At 53.6% G+C, this 19,328-nt stretch overlaps 1 protein-coding gene across 1 annotated transcript; it reads left to right on the top strand.

The window, feature by feature from the left end:
- Positions 1 to 12,081: 12,081 nt before the first annotated feature.
- On the top strand, positions 12,082 to 17,906 carry DLX4 (distal-less homeobox 4). The gene is made up of 3 exons (XM_016158434.2): positions 12,082 to 12,628; positions 16,074 to 16,270; positions 16,686 to 17,906. The coding sequence occupies exons 1-3, from the start codon at positions 12,364 to 12,366 to the stop codon at positions 16,926 to 16,928; spliced, it is 705 nt and encodes a 234-aa protein (XP_016013920.2). The 5' UTR covers positions 12,082 to 12,363; the 3' UTR covers positions 16,929 to 17,906.
- The last annotated feature ends 1,422 nt before the right edge of the window (positions 17,907 to 19,328 follow it).

Here is a 19,328-nt window from a genome sequence, read left to right as displayed (position 1 = left end):
GCTGTCTCCACCAGCTGTCACAGAGATCACACAGAGCAAGAAAGAGCCACACAGGTGCTGTATGCACACACCTAGCACCCAGCCACTCTCAGAATCGGTCTTCGAGAGCTATGCACAAGCAATGCTCATTTCCACACAGTCATTCACACAGCCACACTGACAGTCACATGCAGCTCACAGCCACACAGCTCCCACACAACGCACAGAGCCACACCCAAGCCACAATGTCACATACACGGTGTCTCAGTTACACACTAGTCACATGCTCACAACCCCAGAGGCATCATCTCCACATTATGGATACCATCACGGAGACCCATATTGTCCACGGAAGCTCTGGGGTTAAGAACTAATGGGGCTTGGCCCTGGAGTGGGAAAGGGGAGGTGTCTCATTCACGGCTATCAGCTTATCTCCTTCCTCCTTTTGGCTGCACCTCCCGGGCCATCCTCTGCTTTAAGCTCCCACTGTCAAACTCTTGGCTTTGCAGAGTCCCCACACCCCTTGTCGCTGAAGGGAGGGGCATGCCACCTTCGAGATCATTGAGTCCAATCAACATTAAGCATCATCCATTTATTTAACACGCTATCATTCGGTCCTGTGTGCCAGGCATTATGTTAGGTGTTGGTGAATAGAGAGGTTATTCTACATCAGACCAACATTTTCCCCCAGCACAGTGGCTATTTCTAAATGTGTACCTGTGTGATCCTCCATGAATCTAGCCCCAATCCCCAACTTGCTCCCACACCTTGGCCTTGGGGAGGCCACTGGCAGGTGCAAGATGCTTCAATCTCATTTTTTTCAGTGGCCATTTCCAGGAGGAGGAATGGTTCTCATGAATCGATAGCAACCCTGAAGGGGGCCTGGGAATAGGCTCAGGAAAGACTTCCCTGTGAACTTCCTCGCCCTTCTCTGGAGGACTGATCCTTGGTAAGCAGCTGGGTTAGAAAACACCTACATTAGGGTCCAGAGAATCAGGCTTTCATCCAGTTCTTGAGCCAGCCACATCCCCTCTTAGTTCCGGAGCACAGGCTCCCTTTCCTCGAGGGCAAAGGAACTGGGCCAAGTAAGTTTCTCCCAAGACGGGGTGGGTCCCAGGCTGTTTATTGATATGCAGATTTCCAGGCCCACTCTAGACCTTCTTGATTCCAGAATTTGAGACCTACTGGTTCTGGATACCTCTGAGGTGCTTTTTAGCCCTAAGAAAGACTATGAAACTTTGAGGAGCAGCAGTGCTGGAGGCAGAGGGCTGCTCCAGAGGCTGCTGAGGGCCTTGCCTAGCCCGGGATACCTGACATGCAGGAGCCTCCGCCACCCTTCAGGATGTGCTTCTCATCACCTGGCTCGTTTAAGGGCTTGGATCAGTAAAGAGCTTGTGCTTTGGACAGGTGATGGCCAAACTGGAACTTTCGGGCCCTGTTCTTGGCTGAGGCTAGACTTCCAGGGCGAGCCAGGTTGTTTGGGAACTCTTGGGACCTTTTCTGGGGCTAATGATGCTCAGGAACCAAGTCCCAACCCCAGGCCTGGGGAGGCTTGCCTAAGAGGAGGACAGGCAGGTAGAAAAAGTCACAACATAGTGTCGAGTATCCATGCACTGATTGTGAGTTTTTACTTTGAATCCAGTTTTCTTCCATTGAGTCAATCAGCTTCCCAGTTTCTGCTTAGCTCCTTTCCTGATGCTTATGAAACAGAGTCATAAGCGGTCAGAATTGGAGGGACTTTAGTGGGCCCCTATCTCGTTTCTCTAGCCCATGGTACAGCCCCTCAACCACATACAGTGTCAAAAAAGCTGCATTATTTATTTTTCACGGGCTCCGCATACTGCTAGTCACATACAGTGTGTCATGTGATCCTCAGGACAATTTTATGTGGTAGGTATTATTAACTCCATTTTACAGATGAGAAAAAAGAGACTCAGAAATTCTAAGCCACCTCTTCAAGAAGCAGAACTGGGATTCAAACCTATTGCCATCTGCTCCAGAGCCCAGGCTCTCAACTACATCTTAGAGCATCTCCCAGCTCCTGCTCGAACACTTCTGGCAATGGGGACTTTCAACCAGTTATCGAGAAGAGATTGTACACATTGGAGGAAGTAAAACCCAAGGAGAGGTGGAACTTCTCCCCAGAATGCCTTATTCCAACAGAAGAAATGAGATGTGAAATAATCAATGTATGAAGAAGGAGCCGGTGCCCAAGACACAGAGGTGGAGAATGTGCCACTTTTGGAAAGCTCTAATTATTAAAAATGTCTTCTTTATACTGAACGTAAATCTACATTCCTCTGACTTCCATTTGGTTATCTGCATTCTGGCCTCAAAAGTTACATGAAATTAGTCTGAAGCCCTTCATACTTTTGTAGGCAATTCTCGTGTCCCCACAGCCAATTTTTCATGGGGCAAGTTGCCTAATTCTCTCCAAGTCTTGATTTGATTCCCGTCATCCTTCAGGAGTTTCACTCAGACCACCCTCCCACACATAGGCAGGGACCCCGCCAGGCCCATGCAACAGCCAATTGCTCACAGCTCCATCCCTGCCTCTTCCATCCCCATTCACAGACAGTTGGGCTGCTCTGGAAAAAACCCAGAGAACCGCAGAGTCAGGAGGCGGGGGTTCCAATCCCAGCTCTGCCCTTTACTGGTTATGCAAGGTTGAGCAAGGCTGGAGCTGCTCCGAACATTGGTTTCTTCACCTGTGAAATGGGGACAGCAATACTTGCCCCACCTGACCGGGTGGTGAGGACTAGCTGAGATCCTTACTGAGAAAGTGTTCCACATGCCACAGAGGGGCCAGACCCTCGCAAGCATCCATGTACTTAGGAGTAGCTGGAGAATGAAGGCAGCCCTAAGCACCTCGGTATGCAGGGCACAGGGAGGATGGGGAGCAGAGGAAGGCAGTGTCTCTGCCCTGCAGATGCTTTCTGTATGGGAGTGACCTCTGGTCATCGCCTAGTCCTCTGGGAATAAAAGTATTTTTTTTTTCTTTTAATAAAAGCTTTTAAGTCAGGTTGGTCCTGGTATTCTCCAGGTAGATTAAGTGGAGACAGGCACTTCCCTCGTGGGTGAGTCAAGGGAGCCAAAAGAAAGAGGAAAGGGAGCTAATATATGTGAAACTCCTATTATGTGCCAGTCAGTCGGTATAGAGTATTTTACCAAATCTTCACATGCTTGGGCTTATTATTTCATCCATTTCACAGATGAGGAAATTGAAGCACAGGGAAGTTCTATTGGCCCAAGTCAGTAAGGTGTGGAGGTGGGATTAGAATTCAGAACTGCCTGGCTCCCAAACTGGTATGCTTTACATTGCACCTGGCCACACAGTGGAAAGGGCCAGGATCTAGGGAGAAGCTATCATTTACAGCCTCTCACCCCTGAGGAACAGCTGGAGGGCAAGGAGGGGGAAGAGGCCCCTTGATGGGAGCCTATCTCTTGACTCCCCTCCCACCTTATGGCCTTTTATAGCACTCCTGCCCCTAAGACTTCTCATAAATATAAACAGTGGTATACTATATCAGTTTCCTCATTCATTCATTCATTCATTCAGTGCCTGGCCCTGTGCGGGATACTGTGTTCACCGAGGTGAGGAAACCCACCCAAGAGCATCTGAGAGGGACAATACAGTTGAACATATGCTCCAAGAAAACCAGAGGGGTGGACAAGGAAGACAGAGGAGGATGTCTTAGAATCAATGAACTGTCAAGTGAGGGAAGCAAGAATCCTACCTACAGTCCAATTCCATTCAAACTTCTTCAGCAGGTGAAAGTAAGCAGATACAGGTGATGAAACTTTAAAGAAAAGCAAGAAAGTGATTAGCACAGAAGCTGGGGTACCCAGGTGGAGGAGAGGATTATAATCCAGGAGGGTCACTCAGGAGGGGTCTTGTGGAGTTGGCTGAGTCCTATTTCTTTTATAAGTATTCCTTAACTCTAGATATTTTAATTATATATATATATATATATATATATATATATATATATATATATATATATATATATATATATCTCGCCCCCCCCCACCCACACACACAAAATTTCAATACACAGGAATTGCCAAATTCAGTTGGGTGGAACCTCAGCTGATCTCCCACAGTGCCCTGCACAGATCCTGTACCTGCTAGGTGCTAAAAATTAAAGTACTGAATTACAGTGAGTCACGAAGGAGTTGGAAGTGGGGCGCATGGTCCAGCCAAATGGGAGGCTGTAGCCTCAGATCTAGACACAAGAGCTCACTTACTTGCTGAAGTTTTTGAGAGAATTAGAGGCTACTTTCCCTTGACTTCCCGATACTTGAGGGTCAGCAGTTCCCCATGTGGCATCCCAGACTCCAGAATTAACTTCCCCTTCCCTTAGCCTAGCACCAAACCATAAAGTAGTACAAAGGGCACTAAAGCAAAGACCTAGATTGAAATCTAGCTCCATATGCACTAGCCAGGTTTTCCCTGGCAAATCACTTTGTGACATGGGCCTCAGTGTCTTCATAAAATGGGGCTAATAAATCACCTCCTTCACAAGTTACCATGAGGCCTTAATATGTGAAAATGCTTTAAGGACTGACTTAAAAATGTCATATTACCCACATATTCTTCCTGCCTTCTCCATCCCTGCTGAAGTTTTGAGAGGAGGGCTCAAAATAAAGCCTTACTCTGATTTAGAAAGTCCCCAACCTAAGCCAACTGCAGCTCCTCTGGGTTTGTGATCTTCTGGTCCTGAGCTTCAGGGTGATTCCAGAAGCAAGTTCCCCAAGTTGGAGGAAGCCCAGCTGGGGAGGTGGCATTCCAGGCAGCATGTCAGAGGGTGAGTCAGGGCTAGGGCAGCCCTCCTCTCCTGGCTCTTGGCTCAGGGCCCAGGCTGGGTTCATCTCATTTGCATACATCTGCATATATGCAAGTTTCACCTGTGCACCCTGCCAGGGCCCTGGGGAAGACACCTGTGCAGGGGTACCCAAGGGACACCAGAGTGGCTGGCTACTTGCTGCAGTATCCAAAATGTAGAATCTTGGTTCATGGTCTGTTCACCCATCAAATTCCTGAATCTCTGAACCAAACACATGGCTTCTTCCTGGGGCTCCTCTGGTTGCCCAGGCCAGGAACTTCAGAGTCATTCTTGTCTCTACCCTTTTCCGGTACAGTCACCAGGCCCAGTAGAGTGTGTCTTTGAGCCACCCTTCTCAAGCTTCCCCTCCTTTCCATTGCCTCTGCCACCAACCGGCTGGGCCCTCCCTCTTCGCTTCACACTTGACCTATTTGCAACAGCCTCCTAAATGGGTTCTCTGCCTCCTGACTCTTGCCTTTGCAGCCTACTGTGGTACCCGAGATGCTCCCAGGAAGCCTCTCAACTCCCATCCTGGTCCTCCTCGCTGCCCTGGGGCCCCATCCTAAACTCTTGGTTGGGTTTGAGGCCCTCCACAGTGTGGAACCTCCTGACTCTCAGTCTCAGCTCTTTCCCCACTTCCTTGCCTTCCAATCAAGTGAGTACAGACCCTCCACATGCTTTTTTTGTGTCTCAATCTTCTCATCTGTAAAATGGGGTATAATGATAGGACTCCCCTGCAGGGTTGTTTGAAGATTTCGATGAGGAAATCCACAATAGATATTAGCCATTGCTGGTATTATTACTTCTCCTACCCCTATCTATAGGGGGCATGTCTCTCCTGGGGTCCTCTCACCCTGCTCGGCCCTTCCTCTGCCCTTGCTGAGTGGTGCTTTGCCAGGTAAGACAACACTGTGGTAGTTAAGAGGACAAGCTGTTCTGGGTTCCAATTCTAGCTTTAAGGCAAGTTGCTCAAGCTTTTTGTGCCTCTATTTCCTCTTCTGTAAAGTGGGGATAATATGGATACTTCATAGAATTCATGTGATAAATGAAATGATGCATGTAAGGGCTTAGCATAGTGCCTGGAACACACAAGACACTTAATAAGTGTTAGCTATTGTTATCTTTATTATTGTGTTACACAAGATGCAGGGCCTCAGATCACCATTGCTCCTCTTATCCCTCAAAGGTCCCAAAAGGTTCCTTAGAGGTGTCTCCAGGAACTGTGCCTCCATCTGCATCCTTCTGTGCCTCAGGTAGCCAGAGAACCACTACCTGCCTGACCCCCCTCCCCATTTCCTGTGGACAGCAACTGAGGCAGCCAGTGCCCCTGTGGGCTGGTTGGTGGTTGGGGTGAGTCTGAGCTTCCTGCTCCCCACTAGTTTGGGGGCACATCTCACCCAAAATTTGGGCTGGAGGAAAGCTTGTCTCTCCCAGAGTTTGGGAGAGCCGCCCCCCTGCCCCCCCTCACCCCCCAAGATCAGGCTTGGACACTTTTGGATCAGCTCACAAGTTGAAAAGGGCCTTCAGAGGAGGATTGGGGTAAACTAGTTTGAGAAGATGGAAATGAGTAACACAGCTCAACTCAATTCCCCTGGGAAGCCATAAACTGAGAAAAGCCCCCACCCAAACCAGCAAGTACAAACCCTTCCCTCTTCTTTGCCCACTTCCATGTCTTCCAGCCTCTTCCAGGCAGCAGTGATGAACTTCCAGTGTGTGATCCTTTTCCATCAGGAATTAATGAGGGTGATTGACAACCACGTGGGTAGATGTGGGCTGGAGGAAGTGTGCTAGCCACCTTCTCCTCCTTGAACAGTCAAACAGCCAAGAGTGGGCCTGGGCCTCTCGTCTGGCCTAGTGCCCCCGCCTCCCATAGCTGAGCCGGGTGGAGGAGGGTTTAGAAGAGAGAGGAATTGTGGGGGTGGGACCGAGTTTCGTCTCACCCTCCCCCATCTGCTCTTCTCTCACACCAGGCCTGACTGGAGCCCAAGGAGGCTGTACACAGAGGAGAAAGCTTCAGAGGTTTTGGGGGGGCTTTCTATTGTACTCGTGATTATTTTTCCACTTAGGGAGCAAAGGGGTGCGGATGCGTCTGTGGCGCCCGGTGGTAATATCCCCCTCATTCTCCCAGGCCCGGCCCAGAAGAGGTAAGGCTGTCTCTCCTCTTCTCTCTGACTCCGCATTACAGACTAGAATGCGGGGACCGGACCTGCCTTTTTCTTAAGAAAACAAAACAAACAAAACAAAACAAAACAAAAGTCCAGACCTCAAAAGGGTCGGGAAATCAGTAAGTGAAACGAAAACCATCTAGACCTTCCGTGAGCCGAGGGGGTCCAGAGGGGCGGGTGTGAGTGAAGCGTGCGTGCTGGGTGTTCGCCGCGTGCATTGTGTATGTGTGATGTGGTTGTGTACGTGCTGAAGATGTCGTGGTTGCCGATGGAGTCTGTGCTGCGGATGCTGGGTTATGGGAGTGTGCGTCTGTGTTTGTGGTGCACGCGTGTGTTCTGTGCGATGTTGTGCGCCCCTGCACACAGTCGCTTCGGCGGTGCCCGCTGGATGCACTTCCTCACTCCCGCCACGTCCTACCTCCGGCTTCCACCCGGGGACCGGGCGCTGGAGACCTCGGCCGAACGCCCTAGTTTCCGTACTGGGGTCTGGAAAGGTTTTCAAAACCTAGTGGAGCTGCCTTCGTTCGGGGCGCAGCGAATTCGTTGCAGCGGGGTTGGTCTCCTGGCCTCCCGCCAGCTCTCCTCATCCTCCGCCCCCTAACCCTCTAGCCCTTAAGAGCTTCTGGCGCGCGGTCCCCGCTATGGTTCCTCCCCCCAGCCCGCGGCATCCGCGGCTGGGACCCCTCCCCCCCCCCTCCCGGCCTGAACCCCGCGCCCACGCACTCCCGTCGGGACCTTTCCCGGCCCCCGCGCTCGGCTGAGTCCAGCTCTGTCGCCACACAGGGCGGCACCTCCATCGCACCTTCAAACCCGCCCCATTTTTTAACCATTTTATTTTGTCTTGAACGTGTTCGGTGATTTTATATGTATATATTTACATATTTAAACGTCCCGGTCAATCCCAAATCGAAGACTTCCTGGAGCAGAGTCTGAAATTTGGAAGTGACGCGAAGACAAGACGACACGGGGAGCGCGTCGCTGAGGACAGTGCCGGAGACCCTCGTGGGGGGATCCTCCCGCCTAGTGCTGCCGGGGTCTTGAGGTGGCGCTGACCCCAAGGCCTCTCCGCTCCCCTCTCCTGGGAGCTTCTCCAGGCCCGGGCGCCTGTCGGGGGGAAGCTCTCCGGGCGGCGTGGAGGTGAGCGCCCGGCAAGCGCCCCGCGGGGCTGGCGGAGACCTCGGCGGCCAGCCCGCCGCCCCGCGCTTATTAACTGCTCCATCGGGAAAAAAAAAAGAAAAAGAGACAGGATAATTCAAATTTTCAGGAAAAGTGAAATCGTAGTGGGAGGGAACACAGGCCTCTACACACTGTCCCTTCCCCGGGCCTGTCTAAATGTGGGGGCTTTAACCACAGCACACCCGGCCGAGCGGAAGGAGGACTCCCTCCACCCTCCCCGCCAAACCGAATTATTCACAAAGTTTCCTCAAACCGAGTTACGACGAAAGCCTCGGCAAGTCGGACTTAAATTCCACTGAGAACAGACAAAACTGAGCTAAAGTTTCGTTTGGCTACTGTGGGTGGGATGGAGGAGAAAGGGCGCGGATGAGCCCGTCATGGGCGCGGAGAGCCGGGGTCTGGGGTCACCGCGGAACCTCCGTTCCGCCGGGCGGATCCACGTGGGTGAAGCGTGGAGTCTCCAATGCTTACAGACCCCGGGCGCCCAGCTCCAGTAGCAGACGCTGGCCCTGTGCTCGGGAGCGTGCGACCAAGGACTGCGGAGAGCCCCGTGCACCGACCACGTGTTTAGGGGATCAGGAAGGGGCACTGAGGTGGGATGGAGTTCCCCGCTTCAAGAGAGAGTCCGATCTCGGGGTGACCACAAGCAAGGCACGCATCGCACCGCCGCAGTTGCTTATTCTGCTCCAAGAATCATTTACCCGACTGGGTAGGATTGTATTTGCCAGGCGACCCGCAAAGAACCTGCAAATCACCGTGCTCTGCAGGGATCTCTGAGGTCCACTCGCCGCTGCCCGCTGAAGCCCGACACTGCTGCGGCCTGGTGTCTCCCACTCAGAACTCCGCTGTCGGCTCCCAGGGCCTCTCTTCAGCGCTGGGGTTCTCCAAGCGAGCTCCTTTCGCTAAGGAAGAGGACCTGCGGGAGCTGGGAGAGCTACTTACAGCTTTCCTGACAAGCTAGAAGCCGTGATTTTGGTAGTGACAAGAGAGAGTTAATTCGTTTTAATTTTCTTTCCCCCTTCCACTCTTCCTTCCCCCTTTCTCCTCCTCCTGCTTTCTCCTCTTCCTCCTCTTTCACTGTTTTTAGGATTTTGTTTTTTTGCAATTCATTCTAAAGGAAATGACAAAAGCTTGGAGATCTTAAGTACGGCTCCCTCCTTTTATCCCTTCTGGATAAAATGAGTCTCAGAGATGGGAAATGGTCCACCCAGGCTATCATCGCCAGCCAGTTGGAGGTTGAGCTGAGATGGGAACCCAGGCCCAAGTCCTCCCAGGCCAGTCCTCCCTCCCCTCTAATCAAAAACGTGTTGACAGTTCTTCCTAGCTCCCATCCCTGTCCCTTCCATCTTTCTAGGTTTTCTCAGGCCCTGAGGTTGGCGGGATGTTACATCTGTCAGAGGGGACTCCTCCCTGGGGATGTTTTCCAGCTAGGTGCCGCAGCCTCCAGCCTTTAGAAGAGGGAGCCCTGAACAGGGAGGTGCTGATGGAGAGACAGGTTTCCTCATTTGTGTACCAGGGATAATAATAGTACCGACTTCTCAAGTTGTTTTGTGAGGACGTTGTAGTTTATAAATTCTAAAGTGCTGCAGGGTGTTTCCTACTGCTGCATGGGGGTAAAGGATCCTCCATGAGTCCAGCAAAGCCCCCTAAGAGCTAAGGAGAGGCTCACACTACCCATCTCCTGGCTTTGGGAGATGCCAGGGCAGAGGCCTGTGAAAAACCCATCCCGCCCTTTCTTGCTAGGCCCAGCACAGAAAGGAGCCTGGGTACCTGGGCTGGAGGAAGTATCCTTCCACCTACTCTTTCAGTTCCCCCTCAAAAGTACCTCCTTTGTGAAACTTTCCCTGACAACTAACCCCACCTGAACCAGCATTCTCTTGCTTGGCTGCACCAGGAGGTGACATCCTTGGAGCCTACCACGGTGCTATTGTGTGGTTATCTCCCTCCAGAGGAAGATGATGGCAGCAGAAAGGAAGCTTTAGGATAGATCCTTGTACGTTCGTTCGTAGCTCCAGCTCTAAGGAGGCATAGAGTTGGGTAAGAAAGAGGCGGGGGGCGAGGGAGGGGGGAAAGATGGTCCCATGTGGAAATAGTATTTCTCAATTGAGCAAACCCTGCTGGATGAGAGGGAGGGGGTTCTCTAGCTACCCAGAGGAAGGGCTCCGCATAGAGCTCCTTCTGAAACTCCAAGGCTTCAGGGTGGAGAGCTCAGAGCCAGGTGCCACAGGTGTGTTTTCTTAGAAAACTAGTCTCTGTCTATTCCAGCGGGGAGTCTAGTTTAAAGCCAACTTGCTCTTCCTCCCCATAAAGACACCTAACCAGCCCTGCATACCACTTCGATCTTTATGTCTCCCCAAGGAGACCTAGGCTGGCCACCCCCAGTTCCTTCTCTTACTCTTTTAAGCTTCCCTCTTTCTCTGATCTTGTCTTCCCCCACCCTGAAATTCTAAGACTGCCACCTTCATTCTGAGCCCTGATGATGACAGCGTATGTGTATGTGCCAACATGAATATGCCAGCTCAAGTTTCATACTCAAGTAAGAAAGGTGGGTATGTGGGTATGGTGAAGACCAGTGGGTTTGGGGATGTAACTGTCTCTCCCCTTACATGAAAGCAGCTTAGATGTCTGTAGACAGGTATCTCTTATAGGATGGGCACATGTGCTTAAGTGTTGATATGTTTGGATTTTCTGTATTTTTGAGTGTGTATACTGGCAATTCAACTTGTATAGTCTTGGTGCTGAGGCAAGTATATTGCTTCTATTCAGGGATATTGTTGTTCATCTGAGAATGGAGGTGTGTATACATCACAGCCTATACTCCGTATTTTCAGATCTATTAATTAACCTCTCTGTTCATGGAGGAATACTAATGTGGACATTGTAGATACCTGTACATTGGTATGTGCAAATGCATATGTTGTATTTGGATGGAGTCTCTGTGTAGTTGTGTACATGTGGTCACAGAGGCTTGTACACGTGGATGCCTGTTCATTAGGGTCTTGGGCATTACTGTTTAGAGGCAGGTCCTGCACACACACTGAAAATGCGCCCACCGAGCCGGGCCTGTTGTATTTTCGGCACCCTTCGAGGAGCCATCAAACTGGACTGCCCACTCCCATTTTTGTCCCATTTTGTCCCATTTCCTGTACGGTTTCAGCCTGATGCGGCCCCGGGAAAGGCCGGACGCAGCACGGACAATAGCCCAGATAGCGAATCCCAACTGTGGCCTTGGGGGCTTGTAGGAGCTGCGGTGTCGCAACCAACCCGGGGCCCCTGCCGGAAGCGGAAGCCAGGACCAGGTGGCGAGGGAGCGGTGAGGTGAAGTCGCGGCTGTCGCTGCGTACCTGGCGGAAGAGGATGCCCCGCGGGGATTTGCGCGCCCAGCGCACGCGCGTGCGGGGTAGGCTAGGTGCCAGACGATTATTCCCCCGCCCCGGCGTCTGTTTATCAACAGACTGCTGGAGCTCTGGTGCGACTCATTCCGACGCGCTGAATAAGCTGCGGGCACTGGCAGTCTGTTCTCGACTTCCCTGCAGGTCCGTGGCGGGGGGATCGGAACCGCGGTGCTGGTCCCCAAGGGTGGGAAAGCGTGTCCGCAGAGTCTCCGCACCCCCGCCGCCACAGAGCACTCCACCACTGCGCTGCGCTCCCCTTGCCCTTTGGTCATCCCAGACCCATCAACTCCATCGCGTTTCTGCCGCCAGGGCAGTGGAGTTTCCAGACTGCTCCAATCGCCCAGCAACCCCAGGACCCCCTCGGAGAGGACTCCAAGATGTCTGGGCCAGCAGCGAGCTCACCGTCCCCCAGCATCTGCCAGTTCCGAATTTCCCTACCAGGGGCTGCCCTGGGGGGGCGGGCCCCGGCTCCAAGCCTCGGTGAGGTCACTGCGAGCAATAGCCAATCCTGGATGTCTAAGTGGGCGGGGCCCCCGTCGGGTCGCGGGAACCGAACCCAAGAGCCAAAAAAGGGGGCCCCCATAGATTTAGGGGGGAGGGGAAAGCCATGGGGGCACCCCTCCGAAACCCCTTTCCCAGGCGTGCGCTCTCCGCTGGAAAGGCACAGAGAGACACTTTCCCCCGGATCTTAAGTGTGGAAGGGGCTAGCTGGGGGGCCTATCCGGCCCCAACATCCCAGGCTCGCAAAAGAGAGAGTTGGCAGAGGAAGCAGACTACGTGCTGGGGTATGGCCTAGACCCTGCGGCCCGCGCCCCGGCCGCAATGTCCTCTTTGCCCTGCTCCCTCCCTGGTCCCGACGCCTCCAAAGCCGTCTTCCCGGACATCGCCCCCGTCCCATCGGTAGTAGCTGCCTACCCGCCAGGCCTGTCCCCCGCAACCGCAGCCGCCTCCGATTTGCCCTACTCTGGGCCGTATGGCCACCTCCTGCCTTATGCCTACACCGGGCTGTCGACCCCTGGAGACGCTTACCTGCCCTGCCAGCAACCGGAGGCGCTCTCTCAGCCTTCTCAGCAGCAGCGGGAGGCAGGTAAGTCCAGCCACGGCGGCTCTTCCCACCTCCCGGGTCCTGCTCCGGTGCACCCCTAAACTGGTTGGGCGCAGCTAACGGGATTCAGAACTTAGATTCCACGAGATCTGGGGGTGGGGGGAGGAATGGGGCGGGAGACAGGGGGAGGGGCGGGGGCGAGTTGATCTAGGTCTCCTTTCTAGACCGACCTGGTTTCGATTTGCAGTTTTGTGAAGCTGGGCAGCAGGGCTCCCTACCCCATCTCCCGGAGCAACAGGGTTGTGTGTACCTTCGTGTAACGGAAAACTGAAAGAATCCAGATGTGTCTGTGGGTGCCTAGCCCCTTCCCCAGGATTCTCTCTGTCCTGCACTCCCCTTCCTCAAGTCGTCCCTCTTCGCAGAGCTCGTCATGTCTCAGAAAGCAGTATTTAAGCCAAAGCCTGAGAAATAGAAATCAGGTCTCAGAAGGAGAGCAGTAGAAACTGGGGCTTATTCGGGCCGTTCCCCACTCCCTTGGACCTTTCCAAAAGTGCCTGACCGAGACTGGAAGCTGGCCTGGCAGAAACTGGGGCTAGAACCCCACCACCCATTGTTATAAGAAAGCAGCCACAGGTGGGTCAGTCTGTCTCTCATTGTAAACCTCAGCCTGCCAGCAGAAGAAGCAAGCCCCCCTATCATCTTCTCCTCTTGACTTGGGGTAGGTTAGGCCCCAGTTCCCATTGCCTAGAGCAACTTTGAGCTCCTGAGAAAATTTTGACTGAGGTCCTCAAAGAAACCAAGGAGCTAGCCTGTCTTTCTGGTCCTGGGTGTCACAGGGCAAAACCTATGCAACACAGTACATACACCCACCCCTCTGTACTGGCTCTGGCTCAGACCTCAGGTCCTCTGCACTCCCTGCCCCTACCTCATTGCCCCTACAATTGTCTTTGTCACAGTTTCCTCCAAGGTTGCACATCCGCCTGGTGATTTCGCAGGAGTCAGCCCAGGACCAAGACATTTTCCTCCTTTCTGTCATTCCACTAGAGATCTGGGAGCTCAACCTCCTTGATACACAGATGGGCACACTGAGGCCCAGAGAAGGGGTGTGCACGAGCCAAGGACACAGCCTGTTTTCCAGGCTCCAGGCCCTTGTAAATTGACTATCACTGTATGAGGCTAGAAAAGAGGATTTTAGGAAACTTCCTCAGAGCCCCCAAAAGTTAACCACCTTCTGTATCGGAACTGGGGCTGCCTTTTCCAGGCTGCTGAATCTGTCATTGGAGGAGGAGTAGTTGGTTTTTTGTTTGTTTGTTTGTTTTTGGAGGGGGGAGTCCTATAAATGATCTAGTTTCTTACAAACAATCCCTTGGATCTTTCCCTTCAATATATGCTAATATGGTACTTTCATGTGGGTGTGTATGTAGTTGGGGTGGAGGAAGATAACCTTGTCCTTAAGATAACTGTTGGAAATGGTGATGGTGTTTTCAGCCCTGTGGGCCAAACAAACTCACTGTCTTCCTTTTGCTTGGTCCACCCACAAGAGAGTGGAGCGTTCCTTTTCTTTACGGAATTTCCCCGGATGCAACGAAAACCACACACATCCTTAGACTAGATTGTAGCATTTTTTTCTCCTGAAACTTATGGGTTTGGCTTGCTCTAGATTGAATGATTGGGGTGTGAGAGAGGGTTTGGGGGGGTCCTCCTTTTGCACCCACTCAGTGCCCACCCCCCCCCCAGGAGGCAGTTTGACTCCGAGTGAGCCACCACCCTTTTGAGCAAGCTGGGCAGTGGCGCCTCCAGGAAGGCCCTCTGGCTTTATAATCGTGACCAGGGCAGATCCAGTCGTGACTTGCTGCAGCCAGTGCGGAGAAAGGCAGCTGTCAGGAAAGGAACTTGGTGGGGTGGGTGGGGGGGCGATCTGCTGAGAGAGTCAGGGTGTGGAGGGGTGTGAGACTTCAGGAGCCAGGGCTGCAGCCCAGGCCCTCTCTGGGTGCGTCCGGGTCCGAATTCCCGGTCCATGCAGCCAGAGAGGCGCGGGTGGTAGCTCGGCTGCAAGCCTGGGGCTTCTTCTATCAGTAGGATCGGAGAAGCGGAGGCCGGACAGGCGCGGGCGGGAGCGGAAACCCAACAGTTTTTCTGGGAATTGGCTGTGGTGGGGGTCAAGGGGGGCGGATCTGAGAAGCCCGAAGCGCCCCCGGCCACGGTTGAGAGATGTGGGGGAAGTGAAAGCAATTGGTCACCTGGGCCGGCCGAGGGCGGGGAACCTGATGCCTTTGCCACAGGACAAAGGCAGACAGAGTTTGGGGGACAAGGGCGGACACTAGCCGTCTGGGCACAAGGAACAAGCGCCCTCTCGGCTGGGATGGTAGGTAGACCTGCGTGGAATGCAACGAATGTTGCCTTAAACCGGGGGGCATTTCAGCCGCTTGGTCCGCCGCGGCCCTACCATCTGCATGGAATGGTCTCGGTGTCCCCGTAGAGTGGCATAGATTGGGGTCGCCTGGATCAGAAGTGGAGAACCCCTCGACCCCCCCCCCCACCGCGTTCTGAGGCCGAGTTGTTCCACCCTCGAGATTACTTGGGAGGCTGAGCCTGGGGGCAAGAGGCGACAAGTTCTATCGCGACAACAAGGCTACGTGATGCAGGAGCGGCCGGGGAGGGCCTGCGCTGCTGGGCTCTGCGCTCTCTCCAGACCGGGTCACCTTCCTACCAGCCGAGAACCCCGCTGTGATGCGGCCGGGCGGAGGAGGGGCTGCTCCGCCGCGACCCGGCTTCCAGGGGGCCTGAAAGCTGTCTCCCCTAGCCGGCCGGCCACGGCGGGGAGGAGAGATGGTCATTTTTCCTTTAGGGTGTGTCTTAGGAACAGGGCGACCTCTTACAGTAGGGGAGACGATGGGAAACCGTAGGAGCGCTTTCCACACTCTGATCCTGGGAGGGGTGCTCATCCCGGCGTTCAAGGCGTGGCTGCCTCCAACCCACCCCTCTTTCGTTTGCGGCGAGGCTGCCACGCAGACGCTGTCTCACGCCTTTGAGCACTGCTTGTGAGTTCCCTCCGCCCGGAATGCCCTTCCCCCGTGCTCCCCAGGCCTCAGCCCAGCCCTCGACCGAGCTTTTGTGCCCCGCCCCGCCCCGCCCCACCCCACTCTACCCCACCCCACCCCAAGCTGGCGCCACCGCACCCGGTTGAACTCTGACCTCCTGCCGCCACCCCTACCCTAGCTCCAGCCCTAGGCGCTTTCTTCCTAGGGTCACCGGGCCCCTAAGAGTGAGAGCTGCCTGAGGGCAAGAACCGCATCTGGTCCCAGCCGGTGTACAGTGGACATAAGGTTTGAAAAGAGCGTGGACCGGAAGGTAGAGAAGGGCCGGGCCAGTGCCTGCGCTTTTTATTACTCCAAGGCCCTATGCAAACGAGATGCAAATGAGCCTGTGAAACTGCGCGTCGGACCCTCTCACCATCCCACACACTCGGTCCTGTGCTGTCCCCCAGACAATGAGAAGCCGCCGCTGTCGCCAGAGCATTTGGAGCGGCGCCCGCAGGCCCCGACCAAGAAGCTGCGCAAACCGAGGACCATTTACTCGAGCCTGCAGCTGCAACATCTAAACCAGCGTTTCCAGCATACGCAGTATCTGGCGCTGCCCGAGAGGGCCCAGCTGGCCGCGCAGCTCGGCCTCACCCAGACCCAGGTGGGGCCAGTCTCATCCTTCCTGCAGGCTAACCATCCCAAAGTGTGTTCTCTGAGAACTCACCCCCTAGGTGGGAATGACTGATGAGTCCCCTAGCCCTGCCATCACAGTTCTCCAGGGTGTGTTTATAGCTGGCCCTCAGTAAATTTGGGGGAATGTGTTAAAAAGTGTGTGTCTGTGGAGGGAGGGGGGTTGGATTTAGGTGGAGGAGGATACCCAGACCGGGAGAACTGGTATTAGCTCTGAGGGAGGAACTCAGGGGCTTCCTGGGCTGTGGAAGACTGGGAGCAAGTGTTCCCAGCCTCTGCTCTTCTCCCAGGACTGCTCCATACCACTGGGTCCCTGTCCTTTGGTCATGTCCCTCCACACATATGTTCTTCCTGATCTTCCATTCTTTCCCCTTTTTTTCCTAAAGGTAAAGATCTGGTTTCAGAACAAACGTTCCAAATACAAGAAGCTCCTGAAGCAGAACTCTGGGGGGCAGGAAGGGGACTTTACTGGTAGGCCCCCCTCCCTGTCTCCCTGCTCCCCACCCCTTCCATCCCTCTGGGATCTACCCAAGGCAGGGGCCCTGGCCACTGGGGGCTATGGCAACAGCTTTGGAGCCTGGTATCAGCATCACCCCCCAGATATTTTGGCTCCACCTCAGATGATGTGAGCTGGGGAAGGGCAGGCCAGGCAAAGCCCCTCCTACAAAGCCTGGCACCCAGACCACCTGCACCCCTTCTGGACCAAGAGAAAACCAGCTCCAGATGGGTTTTCTCAGGAGGACAAGGATCTAGAGGAGAAAAAGGATAGGATGGAGTCCTGTCCCCCTTGCCACATAATCCAAACAGCCTAATCAAGGACTTCAGTCTTAGCTACTGCCCCCACCCAACCACTGCCATGGACTAGACACCTCTCCAGCTGGTCAAAGGCTCTGGAGGGTCATCGGCTGGAGTTCGGGCTGCTCCCAGAACCCTTAATCTTGCCAACCCTTCCTTGAAAGGACTGCAGTCCCACCACAGCCTGTGGTTGAAACCAGCAAGAAACACCTCATGGTTTTCCTTTGCGTGTTTCGGGCCTTGCCCAACCCATTTGTGAGCAAGAGCAGAAGTGAAGTGGATGGAGGTCTTCAAGTTGACCTCCATCAGGTCCCACCCGCCAATTTTTCCTGGAGGTCAGCCCATCACAGCATAACTGATACACACCTACTCACCCTCCTGTAAGAAAGAAGGATGCTGAAAATGTGGAATTTGTAAACCTATGGGTAACTTATGCTCTTTTCCTCAAAAAGCCCTCTTTTCCCTCTGTCTGTCATTTTGAGTAGATAATGGATCCAATTATCCATATAATTCAACTGGTATTTATTAAAAGCTCCTCCCCTCACAACATCTAACAAGCCCATATGCACATACTCTTGGGAACACAGTAGGGTAACACTTTGGGCAGAGTGGGGACAGTCTCTCTGGATGAGTTAAGTAGAGACACCTCAAATAGGTGGGGCGGGTCCATCAGTCCATCAGTTCAGTTCCTCATGGCTGTCTCTGGCTAAACAAACTGCTCACATTTATAACCAATCTGACTAGCAGCCCCAGGTTCTTACCACCCCTCATACAATGAGCTTCCAGAGATTAAAGTTTGTACAAAAACCTGGGCCCTGGCTGTGAGATGTGTTTGTTTCCAAATTTCTGGGGCTGGCTGCTCATCTCTCTTCTCTCCCATCTGACTCTTCCAGCCATGAGCTAGAGGCACTGGGTCCTAGTTTTGCCTCTACCCTTAACTAACTCTGTGGTTCTAGCTCTGGAATGTTCTAATAAAGTCCATATTTTCATACACCCTATTGTGAAACCAAAAGATGCTAATTCTGGGAATGACCAAAGTCTGAATGGTCCTTCCCAGCCAAGTCTCTCCTGGCCCCGTTCTGGAGGGAGGCAGCACCACACAGCCCAGGGAGAGCCCCTGCTTACCTTGGGAGAGAACATGCCCACTGAGCCAATCCGGCCCTCCACTGAGAGAAGTGTGCTCCCTGGGGGTGGAAAGGCTCCAGCCCACCTAGGGGAAGAGGGAGGAGGAGGTGGAAAAGAAAACCCAAGAAGGAACTGGACTTCTTCTTCATCCAACAAATATTTGTAGAGCCTCTGCTCTGTTAGAGCTCCAGTATGAAGATGACCTAGGTAGACCCTGCAGGCAAACAGGGGAGCTGAATGGCCAGCTGCTGTGTGGCAAGGCTCAGGGAAGTACAGAGGGCAGTGTGGACATAGTCAGGGGGCTCCAACTGGGTCTGGATCCATTGGTAGATTTATGGGTACCGCACCCAGCAGTAGAGCGGCTGAGGAGAAGGGCAGTCAATAATACAGAAAATCCAGCCCAGCTTGACCTGAGAGGTTGGGGGAGGGGCTCCCCAATCCACCTTTCCTCTTACTGCCTAAATCTGTCCCTAGGTACTGAGGGCCTGCCCCATCTGGAAAGCCCATTCAGACACTCTGAGCCAACGTCATTGGCCAGAGAGGGGCTCACATTGGAGTCTAAATTGGAGTAGGGCAGGAGGGCGTGAAATTCAGTGGAAGCCCCCACCTTGAGGGGAGTCCTACAATCAGTCCCTCCTAAGCCCTGTTCTGGGGTCAGTGGCCACCTCCACGCCCCAAAACATACATGGAGGGTTTTCCTGGGGACGGCAAACGGCATTGGTGGGCCAAAGCCAAGATCTGGGAACACTGAAGGATGAGAGTGCAAAGAGAAGGAACCTCTTTCTCTTCCTCACCACCAATGCCTTCCCCCACCCCTGGCTCCCCTCTCTCCACTGGCTGTCAGTGGCCCTGTCCCAGATCACCTCTTCTGGGTCTTCTCTGAGGCCACAGGCCCTCAGGGTGGCTGTTCCTTCCCACTGCAGGTTGCACACACCTCTTTCCACAGACCCATGATAAGATCTACCGCCCCATCTCGGAAAGCCTCCAAAGGCGAGATTAATTGGACAGCCCAACACGAGTCGCATCATTAAAACAACAGCCCAGGTTGTAAAGTTAAGTAGTAGAAGGAGTGTAATTGCTCTCCCAGCCAGAGGCTAGCTGAGCTGACA

Source organism: Rousettus aegyptiacus, unplaced genomic scaffold (genome assembly GCF_014176215.1).
Source record: "Rousettus aegyptiacus isolate mRouAeg1 unplaced genomic scaffold, mRouAeg1.p scaffold_m13_p_6, whole genome shotgun sequence".
Lineage (NCBI taxonomy): Eukaryota > Metazoa > Chordata > Mammalia > Chiroptera > Pteropodidae > Rousettus > Rousettus aegyptiacus.
Note: the sequence above shows the minus strand (reverse complement) of the source record. Positions and strands in the feature narration are given on the sequence as shown.

Coding starts and splice junctions, on each gene's coding strand:
- DLX4 (XM_016158434.2), top strand. CDS start 12,364: ATGTCCTCTTTGCCCTGCTCCCTCCCTGGTCCCGACGCCTCCAAAGCC. Junction 12,629..16,073: donor TCAGCAGCAGCGGGAGGCAG/GTAAGTCCAGCC, acceptor GCTGTCCCCCAG/ACAATGAGAAGCCGCCGCTG. Junction 16,271..16,685: donor TCGGCCTCACCCAGACCCAG/GTGGGGCCAGTC, acceptor TTTTTCCTAAAG/GTAAAGATCTGGTTTCAGAA.